The sequence below is a fragment of the Sus scrofa genome, chromosome 4, assembly GCF_054392235.1.
Source record: "Sus scrofa isolate SSC_HxYL_T2T_F1_AM1 chromosome 4, Sscrofa_HxYL_maternal_Yorkshire_Landrace_v2.0, whole genome shotgun sequence".
Lineage (NCBI taxonomy): Eukaryota > Metazoa > Chordata > Mammalia > Artiodactyla > Suidae > Sus > Sus scrofa.
In genome coordinates this window covers 75,227,486-75,248,274 of record NC_139386.1, presented here as the reverse complement: position 1 = coordinate 75,248,274, position 20,789 = coordinate 75,227,486, and the positions used below count along the sequence as shown (strand labels likewise).

Genomic DNA, 20,789 nt, shown 5'->3' with positions numbered 1-20,789 from the left:
ATAGCTGTGTTTTCTTACCTGAATCCCTTGATCCAGAGTCCACCTTGATTTTATTGAGCACAGAGATGACTATTTAAAGCTTATTTTGGAGTTCCCGTCGTGGTGCAGTGGTTAACGAATCCGACTAGGAACCATGAGGTTGCGGGTTTGGTCCCTGCCCTTGCTCAGTGGGTTAACGATCCGGCGTTGCCGTGAGCTGTGGTGTAGGTTGCAGACGCGGCTCGGATCCTGCGTTGCTGTGGCTCTGGCGTAGGCCAGTGGCTACAGCTCCGATTTGACCCCTAGCCTGGGAACCTCCATATGCCGCGGGAGCAGCCCTAGAAATAGCAAAAAAAAAAAAAAAGACCAAAAAAAAATAAAGCTTATTTCTACTTCCTTTAATTGTCATTTTTAGAAACTTCTTCCTCTTCGATATCCTTTTTAATTTCTTTTACTTTATTTATTTATTTATATGTTTTTGCTTTTTAAGGCCACAGCCGGGGCATATGGGAAGTTCCCAGGCTAGGGGTCTAATGGGAGTTACAGCAGCTGGGCTACATCATAGCCACAGCATTGGGGGGTCTGAGCTGCATCTTCGGCCTCTATCACAGCTCACGGCAATACCAGATCCTTAACCCACTGAACAAAGCCAAACCCGTATCTTCATGGATACTAGTCATGTTTGTTACCACTGATCCACAATGGGAACTCCATTTTTTAACTTCTCTTAATTATTTTTATTTAAAAGTAATTTTTAACTTTTAATACAGTAAAATTGTAAATTACCTTTTGCTGCCTCTTTCTAGTCAAGCACTCCTCTCCCCCTTCTGTTCTGTCTCTAAAAGGCATTTTCTGTAATTTCACAAATGAAATTATATGTGTGATCTTTTAACACCAGAGTCTTTTACTCAGAATGAGATCTTTGTAATTTACCTATGTTGTGTTACATATCAGTTCTTTCTTCATTTTAGTTACTGAGTATCATTCCATTGTATGGATTTGCCATAGTTTGTTAACCATTCATTCTTTGAAGGACATGTGGTCGTTGCTTCCACATTTGGCGAATGTAAATAAAACTCCTATAAATATATGTATACATACATCCTTTAAAGTTTTTTGTTTAAATCATGCAGTGAATGCCACTTTTTTGGAGTGTACAGTCTTCTGAATTTTAATATATTTCTAGATTTGTGTTAGCACCATTATCAGGATACAGTATAGTCTTATCATCCCCTCCCAACTATCTTTTTCTATCCCCTTTGTATTTTGTCTTTCCTCCATGTCTATCTGGACTCATTATAGTTTTGTTAGTATCCTTTTTTTGTGGAAAGATACGATAAGACTCATGATGGCCTTTTTTTTTTTTTTTGTCGTCATTAAACCAGGCAGAGAATCGTCCAGTGACAGGTATTTGCCCCCCAGATAGGTTTGTTTTTGTGTTGTGCTTAATGCGTAGTGTTAGTAGCATATTCTCTTTCCGTTGCAGATGTGGAGATGGGAAAGGGATGATGTAAGTGAATTAAGTGATTCAGTTAAGCGATTCAGTGCCCTGTGAAGGGTAAGAAGAGATGGCCAGTGCAATGACATGTTTGTAGCTGAAGTTTGTCTTTGCTTTGAGTTTGAAACCATCATGTCAGGAAACTTTCTTCTGCTTAATAGCCTGGGATATCATGTGTCCTTGTGTTTTCTTCCTGGTGCTCTTAACTTCTTATCCAGGCAGAATTTGTATATGTTCATTTATAGATTTTTCTCTTATACATGCTTGTGGCTTTTCAGCAAAATTGCTTTTAAATACTCTTGGCATTGCAGTGATGAAGGATATGCTCCCTGTCTATTCTGGGTTCCTCCTTGTCGCCATCATAAAGGACAAATTAGTGGGTTTTGCTAGGATTTCCTTTACTCATTATTTGTTATACCTTTTTTCTTTTTTAAATAAAAGAAGTTGCAAATCATTATTTAGCGTTTTTTTAATAAGACCCCATGTGTCTTGTATTCAGCTGCAGTTCCTCAAAATTTGGGTAAAGTAGGGTTTCTTAAATAAGGTACAAAATGGCACTATTTATAAAAGATTGATAAAATTTGCCTAGATTAAAATCTGCTCATCAGAAGATGTCTTAGGGAGTTCTATTGTGGCTCAGTGGTAATGAACATGACTAGTATCCATGAGGACGCAGGTTCAATCCCTGGCCTCATTCAGTGGGTTAAGGATGCAGATTGCCTTGAGCTGAGGTGTAGGTTGCAGATGCAGCTTGGATCTTTCGTTGATGTGGCTGTGGTGTAGGCCGGCAGCTGCAGCTCTGATTCATCCCCTAGCCTGGGGACTTCCCATATGCAGCAAGTGCAGCCCTAAAGAAAAAGGAAAAAAAAAAAAAAAGATTAAGTTTTAAAGAAAAATATGTTAGAAACTAGGAGAAATTTGAACATAACCGATCAAAGACAGTTACCAAGAATATATAAAGAATTCCTATGAGTCCAGTTTAAGAAAAAAATAACTAAACCAGGAGTTCCTGTTGTGGCGCAGTGGAAGCAAATCCGACTAGGAACCATGAGGTTACGGGTTCAATCCCTGGCCTTGCTCAGTGAGTTGAGGATCCGGTGTTGCCGTGAGCTGTGGTGTAGGTGGCAGACGTGGCTCGGATCTGGCGTTGCTGGGGCTCTGGTGTAGGTCGGCAGCAACAGCTCCGATTATACCCCTAAGTCTGAGAACCTCCATATGCTATGGGTGCAGCCCTCAAAAGAAAAAAAAAAAAAAAAATCAATGGGAAAATGGGCAAAAGATATGGATGGTGGGAGAGGAAACATATATAGCTAATAAATATATCAAATATTCAGTTTTAATAATTCAGGAAATACACACCAATACTGTAACGAGAAAGTGTTTTATATCCACTCATTTGGCAAAATTAAGAAATTTGATAATATCAAGCATTGGAGAGACAGATATCAAAAAAAACTTACACAATTACATATGAGAGCATTAAATTACCAAAGTTATCAGTTGGGCAGGTAGTTTTGCATTTTCTTACAAAGCTGAACATTTCAGTATCTTATTTATAATTCAGCAGTTCTTCTCCAGGATATATACATAAAAGAAACTTCCCACATACCCCAGAACACATATAAGAATGTAAGCGGAGCATAGTTGATAATTGTAAAAAACAGGGAACTCAAATGTCCATCAGCAGAAAAATGTTTGCTTTATGTTTCTTTGAGCAATTTGAAAGTACATTTCATTTATCATGGCGCTTTACACTTGCAAAGTATGGTGTGTATGTTTCCTAAGAGTAAGGATATTCTCTTTGTGATATTGTCAGTTTGTCTACAGTGTCCTTTGAGCCTTTTTCTTTTTTTCTTGATAATTTTGTGTGTGTGTGTGTGTAAGAGTCAGGCTAAGATTAGAATGGCCACAACAATTTTGAATAATCAGGACAATTTTAGAAGGCTTGTACTAACTTGACTTGAAATCTTTGCCTTTCCCACATCTGGGGAGATTTTTTTTTTCGTATACTTTTTAATAGAAGTTTTGTAGTTTAAAATTTAACATTTAGTTTTGTGATTACTGTAGCTTTCATGTCTCTCTTCTTACTGTGTTCATGTTTGTCTTTATGATCTTGAGCCTACTTGTGATAGTAGACAAGAACTTTGAAAAGCTAATTCCATCTTGTCGTTGCTGGATCTTTTTTTTTTTTTTCCTGGTTATTTTGGCAATGGAGGAACTCCCCAGCTTGCTTTGCCAGCATAGCACCCTATAAATATAGGGTTATATAAATTTTTGTCTGGTGATATAAATTTTGGGAAGTCAGGCTATTTTAGAGTGAGAGGTAGCTGTGAAACTTGACACTGCAGGAAAAATCCGTGTCAGCTATCATAGTATTTGTATAGTTCTTCACTCTTTAGATTTGAACCCATAATTTTGGTATACTTGTTTAAAATCCAGCTTGACACACAAAAAGACAAACTTTGTAAAAGAAATAGATAATTCAGAAAGAAGATAATTTATAAGCAAAAATTTGATTTGTTAGGATTCATAATGTAAAAAGAAAACCAGAAAATAAATGTTCTTGGAAGTGAAAAACATGATGGTCAAAAAATTTTAAAAAAAAGTTTTTAAGCAAGTGGATTAGTAAAGTGTTAATTTTTTAAGTCCAGTTGATTATTTGGAATTTCAAATCAAAGATATTTCCAGATGTGGAGCAATAGAGATGAAAAATATGAGGAGTGAAAGATGTGATAGAAAGGTCTGCTATCTCTAAAGGAATTTTTTAAAAAAGAGGAAGAAAAACAGTTGGCGGAAAGAATGATTAAAGAAAAATTTCAAGAGCCGAAAGATACATGTTTTAGAATGAGTGGAGTCACTGAGTATCCAGCAGGATTATTTTAAAAAAAAAAAAAAAGATAAAGAGACAAGCTTTCTAAGCAAAAAACAGATAACCTACAAATAAGCTACAAAGGAAGAAGAATTGGACTATTAGAATGATCTCATTCATAAACTTTGGACATTCATTTAAATCTTATGTTGTATAGGGAAAGCAGCATATGAATTATGTTCTTGAAGATGTGTCAGGTATCAGTGGAGGGCATGCAAAAGAAACATTTCAGGTGTATAAGAGCTTAGCTACATAGCCTTTATGAGAAACTTGAAGAGGTGTTTCAGCAGAATGAAAAAGGAATTCCAAAAGATAGTAACACCTGGTAGCTGATTATACTAGAACAAATATCAGAAAGGACTCTATGCATTTTGAGTCAGACAGGTCTTCCTTGTGCTCTCAGGATTGTAAGCATCTCTTTACTATGTCTATTAAATGACACTGTAGTCTTTGTTTTGTTTTGGGTTTTTTTGTTTGTTTGTTTTTGTTTTTGTTTTTTTTCTACACCTGTGACATAGGGAAGTTTTTGTTGCAGCTGCTATAACTCCAAATCCTTAACCCACTGTGCAAGGCCAGGGATCAAACCTGAGCCTCTGTAGCAGCTAGAACCACTGCAGTCAGATTCTTAACCCACTGCACCACAGCAGTAACTCCACACTGTGGATTTTGAAGCCTGACAGTATGAGCTCTTGATTGGGAAGCACTGACCTTGGAGATGGTCTATGAGAGCAGAGCAGAACTTGTTTTGTTCTTTGTTTTTGTTCTTTGAGCAATCCATAGCACCTAGTGCTTGGCACATGGCAGGCACTTAGTAAACATTTGTTAAATGAGTAAATGCTTTGAAGAATCTTTTTTTGCTTTTGGAAGATTTGAATGTTATAGAATTTTTATTTATTGATTTAATTACTGTACTTTATTTAGGAACTATATGCTTGATATTCAAGTTACATAATAAAAGCTGCTCATTGGTTTTACATTTGTAGAAATGGACAATAGTATATAAAAGATTTAATTGTAGTTACAACAGAGTATTATGAGATGGAGTGGGGGAAGGAAAGGTTTGAGGAAAAGTAAATAATTGTACTAATTTTCCCATCATTTTGAAAGTAACAGGTAATTGTTAAAGAGGACATATCTAACAGTTTAAAGTTATTAGGACAGCCACTAGAACTAAAAATAGTGAGTTCTCTTGCAGGGAGAGGGAAGAGAAGTAGAATATAACGTTCATTGGGAGTCCTGTCGTGGCTCAGCGGAAGCAAATCCAACTGGCATCCATGAGGGTGCAGGTTCCATCCCTGGCCTCACTCAGTGGGTTAAGGATCCAGTGTTGCTGTGGGCTGGGGTGTAGGTCGCAGATGTGGCTCAGATCCTGCATTGCTGTGGCTGTGGCGTAGGCTGGCAACTATGGCTCTGATTTGACCCCTAGCCTGGAAACTTCCATATGCTGCAGGTGCAGCCCTAAAAAAGCAAAATCAAAAACAAACAAAATATGTGTATATATATCATTCACTGTGATAAATTGCTCATATGCAGTGGAAATTGATATTGTCTGAATTGATAAATTAAGAAATTTGTATATTAATAAGTCAAAGTTATAGTGGTAGCTTTTCAGAGGAACTTGAAATAAAAAGGAATAGAGGAAGATAGGGGAGCTTTACTTTTTTACTTCAATTTGCAATTGTATGTATTACTTCCCATGATAAAGCTAGTTTAACTGGAAAATAAAACAAAAAACTAATAATGTCCTGAGTGCATTTGTTCAGTATAAATTCAAACAGTCTACATAGCTATAGACTCTACTTTTGACTATTTAGATGAATGTGAGTCATTTCACTTTGGCTATAGTCTTATAAATCCCTATTGATCAGAAAACAGTCTGAAGTTAGATTTTTAGTTTAATATGTCTTTTAATTCTATATAGGAATATTTAGTATTTTCAAGTACTTAGAATTTTGAGATAAACTTCCAAAATAAGGCATTTACCTATTTCCTTAGAGACCCTATAGCTTATATGGAAGCAAGGCATAATTGTAATAAAATCTCTATTAAATAATTTGAATTTTTTAGTCATGCTTGCTATTTTTATCATTAGGTATTTCCAAAGAGTAAATTTTAGTTGCTGATAAAATTTTCTTCACAGTTGGAATAATTTTTGATTCTGAGATAAGATGATCTTAGGTCTGTCTCAGAGTAACCATATTTGTGTTAATATACAAGACATTACTTCAACAGTGGTCATATCTGTGCAACAATAAGGATTTTCCTGGTAATACTTCTTTTTCTCAAGTGGAACATTTAGTTTAATGCTTTCCCATTAATCAAATTATAGTTCTCAAGATCAGTAATAGTTTGAAGTCTCTATTTGATTACCTATGGGTAAACTGTTCTGTGGTTTTAGTTAGTTGGTGAGTTGATTATGATAAACAGAAACAAATTCAGTATATAAAACCTTTTTTTTTTCTTTACAGACACACTTGTGGCATATGGAAGTTCCCAGGCGAGGGGTTAAATCTGAGCTACAGCTGAGGCCTACACCACAGCCACAGCAACACCAGATCCAAGCCACATCAGAAATATCCTGCAGCCTAACGTCATGGCTTGTGGCAATACTGGATCCTTAACCCACTGAGCTACAACAGGAACTCCCCAGTATATAAAATCTTGCTTATCCTTTGATCTCTACTGTAAAATTTAAAGGATATTTCTCTCTGGAAAATAGTTTTTGGCTCAGGATGTTTTACAGTTGATAGAATTAAACATATATTACATATTTATTTAAATGAGTAATTATGTGATCGACAGTGATATTTTGAATAGTCAAGATGATTCTGTTTTTATTGCAGTAATACTTTATTCGGAACTTGATAAATATTCTTTATAAACCAGAAATGGGAAAGAAGGTACTTCACTTAACATTTTATAACATTGATTTTTCCCCCTCAGGTTAATTCTGTTACCCTATAGGGGAGTTAAGAGTTTCTGTGTTAAGTTCCAATGATAAAGAATTTTATGTGTTTTTAGGAAATGAATTGTCTGTAGTTTATTGAGTTAATCATAGATCTTTGGGAGAGATTTCTTTCATGTCTATTTTGATGTGAACAGTCATACTTAAGTTGAATGGTATTTCAGTTATTTTTCTTTAGTAGTAAATGCATGATAACAGCTGTGGATGCGAACCTGTAGTTATGGAACCTGTGGGTAGAGAGGTCCACTGTAAGGGACTTGAGCATCCTTGGATTTTGATATCCAGGGGTTCCTGGAACAGTTCCCTGCAGACATCTACAGGTGACTGTTTACAGGTGACTGTTCTTCAGGAATGTGTGTGTGTGTGTGTTTAACTTCAACTGAATATGACGTATCTTAAACTTCAGGAAGTAACTTACTCAATTATCTTTCCTGTTTACTAGTTTATCTTTAAAGTTTGACATGCATTTTCTTAATTTAGAACTGTAATAGCTATATTGTGCTCTAATTTCTGAGTGAAACTGACGTCAGTGTTTCTTGGCAGAAAAAAAACTTTGAATTTTTGAAAGATGTTTCAAATCTAGTATCTTAAACATTTGATGTGCTATCTTTTGCATTTGAAATGACATACAGGAATGGAAAATAGATTGTAGGATATACAGTAAAAGACCTAGGAATTAAAAAGCTACAGGTGGACAGTTCCACTTATGAATGACAATCTGAGATGTACTAATTATTTTCATTTTATTGTAAAGAGTTCAGAATCTCAGCTGCAAAGTAGGGTTGCATATTGATTCTTCTGCTGGCTTGCTACCAGGTCCCAGATAAGTCTCCCCCTCCCACCACAAGAATTCTAGCTTATATATCTTTATTCTAGTCAACCTTTATCACCATATGTTTAGATCCCGAACGTTCTTTTCTTAACTATGTTCCCTTACTCATGCAGTAGATCAATATAAAAAGTTACCACTTAAACAGCCCTTTCTTTGTAGAACTCAGAGTTCTTGGAGACCAACATAATTTCTCTCAGTAAAATTTTGTAGTTTTCACTGTTGAGGAGGACTCGCATGTCTCTTACTAAATTTATTGCTAAATATTTTATGTATTTTTTTTTACTGCCACTGTAAATGTAATTTCTATTTTCAGTTTTCCCAGTTGTTTTCTACTTATAGAAATGTCCAGGGAGTTCTCTCGTGGTGCCCTGGGTTAAGGATCTGGCGATGTCTGTGCAGTGGCTTGGGTTGTTGGCTGTGGCACAAGTTTGATCCCTGGCTTGAGAATGTCTGTGTGTCGTGGGTGCAGCCAATAAAGTAATAGACTGATTTATTTCTTTTTGATCTTTATGCTTCTTTCTTGTAATTTTATTACTTGTATAGTATCATTTAAACATCAAATCAAGTGAAAACTCTGAAGACTACACATAAACAAAAAATTTAATCTAGTGTGCTGAATGGTGTTATTTTGCCAAAACTAAATCACAACTCAAAAGCATGGATTAGTCCTGAGTCTTAGAACCAGGTTTTACCCTCACTTGAACCACTTAAACTAACATGTTATGACTGTTTTCCACCATTTTTCACTACTTGAACGTCCTTCTAGCCCTTCCATTTTATAATACACTTTGAGGTTATTTGGTCTTTGGTACAGATGGGTAGTTTTTATTATTAGACTGCATCTGTTCTTTTCTTAAGCCTGATGTACTATTTTACAAATATAAAAGTGGCCACTGGAATCTTCCTAAGTAGTTATTACAGAGTAGCCATGCAGAAGGTCAGGAATATTAGTGTCTCACTTAAATGAAAACATAAGTTTAAAAAATTTGAAGAATTGACTTTCAAAAGCAGAATCTTCAAAGCATAATTATTGTCCTTTCCCTTAGTGATTTTTTTCATTTTGAATTTATTTTACATTGCAGAATTGGTCTGTTTCCTTTACATTCTTTGTCTTTTACTCTTGATGCAAAAGGATCCGTCATGTTGTTGGGACAGTGTACGTCAAAAACTTATTATCTAATGGCTCTGGACATTACAGACTTTGGTTTTTTGTTTGTTTAATCTCTTTAGGGCCGCACCTGTGGCATATGGAGGCTAGGGGTCCAGTCAGAACTATAGCTGCCACCTTACACCAAAGCCACAGCCACGCAGGATCTGAGCCACCTCTGCGACCTATACCACAGCCCACAGTGCCATTTCCTTAACCCACTGATTGAGGCCAGGGATTGAATCTGCGTCCTCATGGATCTAGTCAGATTCGTTTCCACTGTGCCATGATGGGAACTCCAGGCTTTTGAATTATCCATCTCTTACTGCCCTTACTCTACTCTACAGCCCAACTTTTTCCATTTTGTCAGTCAACCTATGCAGAATTCACTCCTGCTAAGTCGTTAATTTTCCTGAAGAATTGAATCTACTGTGTATTTCAGTTTTAGTCATTGTTCATCTATAAGCTTTGTCTTGAGATAATGTGCACCTTTTGTTGTTGATTACTCAGTGAATTTATTACATTTATAGTTGTACAATGATCATCAGTCACACCTTCTTTTAATTTAAAAATATAGTCTGATAGTTCACTGGTTTTAATGGAATTTAACACTCTCGTCCTCATAAACAATAAAAAGAAAAGCAGAGCAGTCATTAAAATAACAGTATCCTGTAGAATGTGTATGTGTTTCATATTTATGCAGCCGTATGATTTTTGAAGGTAGTAATTTTATAATTTTTCATTATGATTGTTTTCAGACTTCATTCAGTTTACAGAAAGATAATATGGGAAATCTTTATATATCCTTTATTTAGTTTCTCCTAACATGCTGCAAAATTATGGTACATTTATCCAAACTAAGGAATTAACATTGATATACTACTGTTGGCTAAGCTATAGAACTCTTTGGATTTCTTATTTTCCCACTAATGTCTTTTTGTGTTCAAGATCTGGAACATCAGCTTTTTTTATTTAATTTTTTTTTATGTCTTTTTTTTTTGTTTTTTTTTTTTGTCTTTTTTTGCTATTTCTTTGGGCCGCTCCTGCGGCATATGGAGGTTCCCAGGCTAGGGGTCGAATCAGAGCTGCAGCCACTAGCCTACGCCAGAGCCACAGCAATGCAGGATCCGAGCCGCATCTGCAACCTACACCACAGCTCACGGCAACGCCAGATCATTAACCCACTGAGCAAGGGCAGGGACCAAACCCGCAACCTCATGGTTCCTAGTCGGATTCGTTAACCACTGCACCACGACGGGAACTCCTGGAACATCAGCTTTGCATTTAGTTGTCATGTCTTATTCTTCTTCAAGCTATGGCGGTTTCTCTTGTCTCTTGTGGCTTTCACATTTTTGAAGACTACTGGCTGGTGTCCTCAATGTTGCTTTCTCATTAGACTGAGATTATGGGGTATTGGGAAGAATACTCCATGAGTGCTGTGTCCTCATCTGATCTTATATAACTGCTTACTGGTGCTGTTAAGTTTGTTTATGTGGTTAAGGTATCTGCTAGGCTTCTTCAGTGTAAATGTCCTTTTTTATTAACCTTTGCATACTCTATTCTTAGAAGCCAGTTAGTGTGTGCAGCCCACACTCTAGAGGAGGAAAATGATGCCCCACCTCATGCAACAAGGAGTATCAGAATTTGAGAAATTTTTTGTGGTTATATACTTATTTATTTAATTCTTCCATTTTTAAATTTTCCCTTCTCCTGGAATGTTCATTTTGGTTTGGATCTGTCCTTGAGTTCTCTAATTTTTCTTCATGATTTCTCGCCCCCTTTTTTTGGTCTGTAGTGTAAGATAATTCTTGGACTTAATGTTCCACTCCCCAAAAAAGGCAGTGATCATTTCCCCCTTTAGGTCATCTATTGAAATTTTCAATTCGAAAAACAGATTTCTAAGCTAGAGTTAGAAAAAAGGGTTTTGTTGCATTTGGATCCAAGTGCCTCCTTGCTTGCTTTTTCTGTTTTTTCCTTTTTCAGTTGTTCGCTGATTCCTTCAGTACTTCATTTTATTGTACTTGTGTTCTGAGTGCTTAATATCATTTTCTTTCTTGATAGTGTGCCTTCTTGGATACAAAGTTACTTTTTCCCTTGTGGTTCATTTGGGCTCATTTACCTATAATGTTAAAGGGCAAGCTGATGGCACTTCTGAGGACACTGAAGAAAATTCTATTTTTAGCTCTTTCTTACCCTTAAAGGTAAGGAACTTCTTAGCTCACCTGTTAAGCTGTGTCAAAAAGACATGGGTTGGCAAGTAAACTTCTTCCTGGAGTTCATCTCCACAGGCCATGTTCTAGATCTTGGCCTTAAGATCTCCAGTGCTTTTGCTCAGCTGTGAGTTAGGAAGAATCCCTGTGCCAGAGACTCTGAAGCCCTCAAATCTCTGCATCTGCCTGATTGAGACCTAGCTTTGTTACTGGGAAAGAGAGGGAGGGAGGATTCCTCTGCAGTTTGTTTTTGAATTGTTAGTCATTATTAAAAGCAAACATTAAGTTCTGTGTAAGAGTAAAAATTGAGTTCTGTGAGTCACTTTGGAGAGTTTGTATCCTAAAGAGTATACATGTCCTAAGTGCTATCTGCTGGACTGTCGCTGGAGGCTAATTCAGGTTCCTTTCCCTGGTGTTACTTCCAGACAACACACCAGGATGTGTAATTATGATGTCAGCTGTGTGATATGTACCTGGTTTTATAACAGCACTAGAAGTTCATTGTATCATTGATAGCATCATTTCTTAGTCTCATGTTCCTAGGGGTCTAGCTGAGAGAATGTCCATAGATTTTTCATCATATTCAAATATTTATTGAATATTGACAGTATCAGGCACTATTCTAGACCTTGTTAATATAAGTGTGGAGGAAGTTCCCTTGTGGTGCAGCTGGTTAAGGATCTGGCATTGCCACAGTTTGGCACAGGTTACAGCTGTGGCGTGGGTTCGATCCCGGCCTGGGAACTTCTATGTGCTTCAGGTGCAGCCAAAAATATACATATATATCTATATATATATACACACATTCACATGCACACACATAAAAATGTAGGTGTTTCTGTTTTTTTGTCTAAAGCAGAGGTACTGACGATGCCATAGACCTTAGGAGGACTTGAGTTTTGTTGATAGACATTCACCGTGCTGAGGACTTGGAATTTGTATACCCATCTCGCACCTTTCCTTCTGTCTAGACTTATGTATCCAGTTGCCTGTTTGACATCCTCACTTCGTTGTTTACTAACTTGTTAAGTTTAATATGACTCCTCTTTCTTTGCTGGCCCCAAACCTTCTCCCTCTTTGTAGAAGGCACCACTGTCCTTCCAGTTGTTTACCACAGTGATAATGGTCTGTTTTGCAATACTTCTCTTTTACACCCCATTTCTAATCAGTCTATCCCTAAGTCTTGTTGGCTGTGCTTTCAAAGTATATCCTGAATCCAAGCACTTTTCAGTAGCTGTACATCTTTCATTCTGGGGTAAAAATTATTATTGTCCTGAATAATGATCCTGCTAACCCTCTTGCTGGCTTTCCTGATCTCACTTTTGCTCCTCTGTACACTCCATTACCATCAAAATAGCCTGAAGAGATCCTTTTGTGACAAGTGAGACTGGACTCTTAGTTTTCTCATGCTTTTCTGAAGTTAGTGTCAAAGTATTTCTTTTTTTTTTTTTTTTTTTTTTTTTTTTTTTTGCCATTTCTTGGTCCGCTCTTGCGGCATATGGAGGTTCCCAGGCTAGGGGTCGAATTGGAGCTGTAGCCACCGGCCTACGCCAGAGCCACAGCAACGCGGGATCCGAGCCACGTCTGCAACCTACACCACGGCTCACAGCAACGCTCACAGCAACGCCGGATCGTTAACCCACTGAGCAAGGCCAGGGATCGAACCCTCAACCTCATGGTTCCTAGTCGGATTCGTTAACCACTGCGCCACGACGGGAACTCCAGTGTCAAAGTATTTCTAACTTCAAAGTACATCAGGAAATATTCCCTCTTTTTCTAGTCTTTGGGAACAGTCGCTGAATGTTTAGAATTAGCAATTCTGGGACAGTTAATCAAAGATCCTTGTAAAACCACATGAACCTGGTAGTTTTTTGTTTGGAATACATTTTTATTTGTTCGTTAAATTTCCTTAGTTCTAAGTCTCTTCAAGTTTTCTTTTTATCTTTGGGTTTGTTTTGGTAAAGAATTCGGTAAATTATATTTTTAGGAAGCTGTCTGTTTTGTCTTAAGCTTTTTTTGCATTTTGGCATTAATAGTATGTTAATTTTTAAAGCAATGTCAGTCTTCATGTCTTCCTTCCTCCCTCCATCCTTCCCTCCCTCCCTTCGAATCTGAGCTGCCAGAGACAACATGAGAGCCTTAACCCGCTGTGCCACAGCAGGACCTCCATTTCTTTTTTAAAATTCAGTCCTTCTATACTGATTTTTAAAAATCCAGGGATTTTTCTATTGTGAGCTCTTTTTTGTTTGTTTTTTTACCTCTAAAACACCAGCTTTTGGGTTTTCTTCTCTTAGGCTTTTTACATTTAATTTTTGTTATGATGCATGTAGATTTCAGTGTTTTTTGGAGGACTTAGATTTATGAATTTTTGTTGTGATTTTTGGGGAGACTTTTAGAAATGTGTTTTACAATTTCCAAATGTGGGTAAGATTCTTTTTGTTGTTATCTATTTTGCTGTTAAAATTGGTGTCAGAAAGTATGATACTGACTCTTTGGTATTTAGATTTGTTTTCTGATCTGGCCTATAATTCCTTTTTGTGGTTGTTCATTGTGTGCCCTGTAGTTCTTTGGTTCAGTTTTCTGTGTATTCAACCTTTATTTTCACTAACTTATGTGCTTTACCAGTTACTAAGAGAGGTGTTAATTTCTCCTGCTATAATTAGGAACAAGTCAGGATTTCTTTGTAAGTCTGACAACTGGTTTGTTTTTTTTTGTTTTTTTTTGTTTTTTTTTTGCTTTTTAAGGCCGAACTTGTGGCATATGGAAGTTCCCAGGCTAGGAGTTGAATCAGAGCTAAAGCTGCCAGCTTACACCACAGCTCACAGCAACGCTGGATCCTTAACCCACTGAGTGAGGCCAAGGATCAAACAGTACTAGTCAGATTCATTTCCACTGTGCCACAACAGGAACTCCCTGACAACTTTTAATATATGTAAAGTTGCATTTTTAGTTTAATACTGCTACAGCTTTTTCTAAAAAATGTTTCTTGGTATATAGTGAGCATTTTATCTCTGCCAATGATTTTTCCTTAGAAATCACTTTAAATTTGGTTTGTTTTGTGTTTTCATTGATAAACCTACATTTTTGATTGCTTGATATAAATGTGTATTTCTCCCATTTTACATTTTGTGCTTTCTAATATAAGTCTTTCAAGCTCCTCTTTCCCCCCTTTTCTGTCCTGTTTGGTTAATTGAGTCTTAAATTTTTTCCTCTTTTCCTGTCCACTGAGTTAGAAGTTCTGCATTATGTACATAGTTGTAATCTACATATTTTATTGATTCAGGTAAAGATGGCCTAGTTGATTATAGCTTGAACTGGAGCAGCATCTCTAACTTTATTTAAATAACACATGACCCTCATTCATGTGCCTGATCACCTCCCTAGATTAAACCTCTCTTTGTCTAATTTACTGTTTAGTAGTAGTTCCCTTTTTTTTTGTCTTTTTGCCTTTTTTAGGGCCTCTCCCGCAGCATATGGAGGTTCCCAGGTTAGGGCTCTAATCAGAGACATAGCCTCCGGCCTACACCAGAGCCACAGCGACGCAGGATCCGAGCCGCATCTGCAACCTACACCACCGCTCAGGCAACGCTGGATCGTTAACCCACTGAGCAAGGGCAGGGATCAAACCCGCAACCTCATGATTCCTAGTCGGATTCGTTAACCACTGCGCCAAGACGGGAACTCCAGCCTTTTTTTTTTTTTTTTTTTTTTTTTGTAGTTTTGGGACTCTTCATGGAGTTACTGATTTCTCTAGTTTTGATCAGCCATTTTATGAGGAAGAATGAGCAGTGAGCTGTACCTCTTCTTGCTTCATCTGTAATACTGTGTTTTATATCCAGCTAATTAAAGCGGGTTGCAACATTTCTTACACAAATCTGTTTCCTTCAGCTGAGAACTAAACTTCCCTTATGTTTAGACTGGTTTTTTAAAAGCTTTCAGGCCTTTATAAAATTAGACTACAGCTTCCTGGTTCCAAATTTCTTTTGTCTTTTTTTCCTCTGTTTATGTTGTTGGATTTTTGTTTTTGCTTATCCTTTTGAAACATGATTAATTAGCTGGCTCTGTGACTGTTTTCATTTTTGTTTTATTCTTTAACTTTAGAATATCCCACTGATGCTTATGGGTCTATGCAATGATTTATTTATAATTATTGAATACTAGGGCCTTTGGTTGTTAGCCTTCTGTACTGTTATTCAAGTTCTAGGAATATATAAAGTGAAAAAGGAATTTAGTAACAAAGAACTTGAAGTTTTCCTTGGAATTTAAAATACAGTTTTCTCATGGGATATTCACAGAGGATGGGATATTAATTCGACCATTTTCAAAGTATATACATATTTATTATAGAACATGTATCACTTATGAAAAAATAAAATGTAAACAGTGAAACCAAAGGTAGAGAGTCTTCAGAGTTTCCTTTGTGACTCAGCGGTAATGAACTCAACTAGTATCCATGAGGACACAGGTTAGCTTCCTGGCCTTGCTCAGTGGGTTAAGGGTCCATTGTGGCCATGAGCTGTGGCGTAGGCCAGCAGCTATGGCTCCAATTCGACCTCTAGCCTGGGAACTTCCATATGTTGTGGGGCGGCCCTAAAAAAAAAAGACGAAAATAGAGAGTCTTTGTTAGACATGAGTGGCTTTCAAAGAGTGGTCCTTAAACCAGCAGTATTAGAGAACTGCGCACTCACCTTTGAGGCCCCTTGGTCAGTGTTTCCACAAGCCATCCAAATGATTCTGATGCTTGCTAAAGTTTGAGAACTAGTGAACTGCACATTAAAACAGATGGCACAGACCACATAATGCATTCACTTGATAGGAGTGCACAGTGCTAGTCATCCTTTTTTCAAAGATAAGTGTTATAGGTGAGTGTTTGGTTAATGAACATCATGAAAACATCACTCAGTTTAACTTTTGTTCAAGGGGGTTTCTGCTTTCTTAAAAGTAATTAATATTCTTGATGTGAAAAGTTATGCTGAATATGAGTATGTAATAGAGGAAGCTTGTGGTTGAAAAGTCTTTTTTTTTTTTTAATTCACCCTGAAAACTTATTTTAATGCAATTTTAACAAGATATAATGCAGTGCTTTTCCTTTCCTCCTTGACCCTACCTTAGCCATTAGTTTTCACATTGCTTCAGAGTACTTTTTAGTCTGTTTGATACCACGCCATTAAAAACTCATTGGAAGGGCTTGAAAGGCATTACAGTAATTGTCTTACCTAAACAAAATTCCATGGGAAAATAGGGCTGTGGAAAGGACCTGTAATCTCCCAAACTAGGTCTTTGTTTGGATGTGTTTATTTTAAATTGGTTTGTGGTAATCCCACTGAGGTTTATATTGATAATAGTAAATCAGTTTTAACTAATTACTTAAATTAGTATTTGAAGATTTTTTTTTTTTGTTTTAAAGGAGAAAAAGATAGCTTTTGCCTTAAAGACTCTGCCCCCTTGCTGGAAGGGGTTAGAAGGGTTTTATAGTTTAGGGAGTGGAAAATACGGTTGTAGATAAGGATCAGGGTAGAAGCAAGGTAGAAGCAAGCTTGCATTGTCTTTCACAGCTGGTATTTAGTGGCTCCAGCACTGGTTCTGGTAGTCCTTCTTCCTGGTGTCTGAACCTGCTGAGGTTCAGGGTCTTTATGCCTCTGCACAGAAGGAATTCAGCAAGAGACAAAGTGATAGGCAAGAAATAGATTTATTAAGATAGGACACTTATGAGAGATGCAGGTGGCAGGCAAGGAGGCTCTGCCAGTATTTGAAGAACTTTGAATGGAGATGGTTTACATTATATGTGGATATAATTTAAATCATTAAATAATGGTGGTGCTTTGCTAAAGGTCTTTGTGTTTTTCTTTCAGGAGAGAAATAGAAACAAACAATAACCATGTGAAGATGTCCTGTTAGAATCACAACACTAATGATGTAGACTCTGGAAATGCCTAATAAGTCAAAGAAGACGTTATTACAGCTTTTTTCTGCTTAAGGTGACATCTTTGAACTCTAACACAGATTGACTCTTCTTGTAATGGTTTTCATCAGCGCATCTGCCCTTATACTTTCACCAAACACACTTGAGAACTGTAACTTCGTCAAGCACTTTTCTGTCCTGAAGCTTTGACCAGTATCTGCTGTCTTTTGTAATGATGCATCCTAGCTAAGGCACAGAAGACTGAATGAATGCAAGGATTCATTAACTCTTTGAATTTGTTAAATACTAACAGTTAACCATTAGAAGTGGTTCAATGATGTAAGAGTCACACTGCTTCAACTTTTTCTTTGTTGTAGTTTTTAAATTGTCAATTTTTAGCTATTTGACAGATTAAAAGCAAAATAATCATGCCATATTTAGTCCTGGAGTTCAAGTCTAAATGTTTATGTGAAAATTATTGTAGTAAACTTTTAATATGGCAAAGCAACCTTAAGCTCTATTTTAGCCAAATGAAACATAATCTGAGATTATATTAGAACATTTCCCTTGTCTTCAAACTGTTTGGTGTAACAGAATATTGATATGCAGCTTGGTGAATTTCACCAGTTAATGCACATTCTTCTCCCCTCCTTCCCCCAATAATATGTATACTGAAAAATGTGCATTTGTCTGAGGAATTATTTTGTTTGCTACCACTTACTGAATCTCAAAATTTTGAGTAAATGTACCTCAGTCTAATCAGACTTTTTATGACCTTTATAACTACATTTAAAACCCTTAATTCCTATTTCTGGGTGTTTGCGAGCCTGATTGCTATCATGAAGTAAAAATTTATTACTCTAGGTATTCACTAGCTAAATAAACATAGTTCTTGTTTAGCAAGCATATATTGTTCCTCAACTCTTTTCTCCGGCTTTTGCAGTGTCCTGGCATCTTTAAAATATTTGAAAATATGGCCTTGATCCATGGATTAAATCAGTATCTAAGTGAATGTGTTGATGTTTTATTGATCAGATCTATATAAATGGGAATACAGCATATATCTGGGTATTCTTATAGTTATCTTTTTAACATCTTATTTTTTTCATTAATTACATATCAACATTAATTTTGTATCTTGAAACAAATTGATTTTGTATAATTGTGTCAAGCACCTGTATTAATTGATTTGATGGCATAAGGTTATGAAATAATGTACTGCCCCTTATATTACTGTTCCAAAAGGAGAAACCTCTGTAGAAAGACATGTTAAGGGTGAAAATAGCAATACTGTAGATTTGAATACCTTGATGTTTCTTGCATTACTCCATTTATGTTTACATCATGTTTAGAAAAGTTTTCATTTACTACAGCCTTTGGTCACTTCTGTTCAAAAATTTAGTGACAGATATTTCTTTGAGGCTTTCATTTATATGATTTTTCTTTGTACAATGTTTTCTTAAAATGTACAAATACTGTAATCAAAATGGGGGGAAAAAGTACAGTATTTGTAGATAAATTGTAGCTACTTCCCAGTTATTTGGTAGTCCCAGTATAGTTATATCAGTGTTTACTGAAGGGAACATTAAAATATTAATGCTATATTATAAAGACTTTCTTAAAGGAAAATTGCACCTATTTTACCTTTTTAAGAGTAAGCCATGAACTCTTGTAACTTCTCTTAACTATTTATAATGAAAGTTGGCATTTGGGTATAGTCACCACAGCACTGTTCTACATCCCTGAGATTGTAGAGGTAGGACATGTCACTCTGGATTCCCACTGGAGAAAACTGTAAAGGGGTGACCTTGTAGAAAGGGTCTGAGTCCTCTCTCGGAGGGTCTCTTTTTCTTGGTGCTTTATTAGCAACTCTGAATATTTTTATAAAACTAGTTACATTATAAAAGGATTGCAACTTGTTTAATTTACATTAGGTTTCTGTGTAAGAAATGTCTCGGAAACACTCAGCGAGCAGGCTGATTGCCGTAGCTGACTCAGGAGTGTCAGACGTAACTCAGTATCTACTCATGGTGAGGAGTTCATCCCAGTGCCTTGAACCGGGATTTCTAATAGTAGGTGAAATGGGTGCAGCCTTCCTTTGGGAAAAACAAACTGTCTTTTCAATTGGTACATTTTTTCCCCTCATTTACGTTTTCTTTAGGGTACCTACTTTCTCTTCCTCCTTGGTCTGTCAGTTTATGGCACGTTGTTTTTCCTCTAAGTGCACAGATCACAGGTTGTCTCAGTCGCACAGCTAATGGAGGTTTCTTAACTGTAGGGACCAAAAGGGAGAGAAACTGGGCTCCACAGAGGAGACTGATCAAAAGTGGTGAATAATCACAAATGAAGACATTTTTGGCCCAGTAAATTTCTTGCATAATGTTTTTCCAAGATCTGGTTTGAATGTTTATTAAAGTTATCTTATGTGGGTGTTTTATTTTGAAAGGTATTATAGTTTGTATATTTAACAGTAAGGGGGGAAATGTAACCAAAATTAGTATTCTTTCTCTATACATATTGGTACTTGAAGATTTCTTTCAGAAGAAACCCCAGCCTTTTCCTAAGTTCAGTACTTAATTCCTCATTTTAACTTAAGTGATTTTCCTAATTCAAAAGCTGTGTTCTTTTTAAATGCATGGGGGTTAAGCTGATGTTAAAACAGTTTGCAATAAAAAAAAGAATCAGCTTAAGTCATTTAATCATTTCAAGTGCATTCTGCATCGTATAAAAATAAGTTTGAGAAATTTTAAGAGAATTGTGTTTCATTAAGTTTTGCATATCTTTTGTTATGCCATGTAAATTCCCTTCTTTTTCATATGATTAAAGAAAGGTTATGATAAAATTATTAGTTCATTTACATTCACTTGTAGCAATGACATGAGAATTTGAATTTTGTCGTGTTTGGGTTTGTTCATTTCTGTGAATGATGGTACAGTTAGGTGAGATTTTCTGTTATGGTACCCAAACTCACCATTTGGTCCTCTTTAATCTTTGAGGGTTTCAATAAAAATTGTTCACTCACATCTGTGTTCTTTCCATTTTATCTTTATAAATATGTATTGCTTGCCAGAAAATGTCACATTTTTTCAGCTGTTAGAATTTCTCGATCAGTGTATCTTTTAGAAATAGATTATATCACTTTATTTAGTTGGTCACTTAAAATTAAGTGAAGGAATTAAAGAGAGGAAGGATGACAGTTTATCCTCATCTTTATCCACTCCAAGGAGCTTACTGAATTACATGCTCTTAATGCTAAACTTAGAGCAAAAGAGGAAGAGGCCTATTTTCGTGTAGAAGGGGAAGTGTTGGCACCAGCTGTCTAATCACCCTAATCCCCCATTCTTGGTACCAAGGAATGCTTTTCCAGTAGTGCGTCCATTATCCTTG

General features: G+C 36.4%; 1 protein-coding gene across 12 annotated transcripts in view; it reads left to right on the top strand.

Moving 5' to 3' along the window:
• YTHDF3 (YTH N6-methyladenosine RNA binding protein F3) overlaps window positions 1-20,423 on the top strand; it is a 41,623-nt gene extending 21,200 nt beyond the window's left edge. For all 12 annotated transcript variants that reach the window (XM_021089299.2, XM_021089303.2, XM_085022294.1 and 9 more), the window contains one exon: window positions 17,353-20,423. In XM_021089299.2, the coding sequence (XP_020944958.1) occupies window positions 17,353-17,376 (24 nt within the window). In that variant the 3' untranslated portion in view covers window positions 17,377-20,423. The remainder of the gene's footprint in view (window positions 1-17,352) is intronic.
• The last annotated feature ends 366 nt before the right edge of the window (window positions 20,424-20,789 follow it).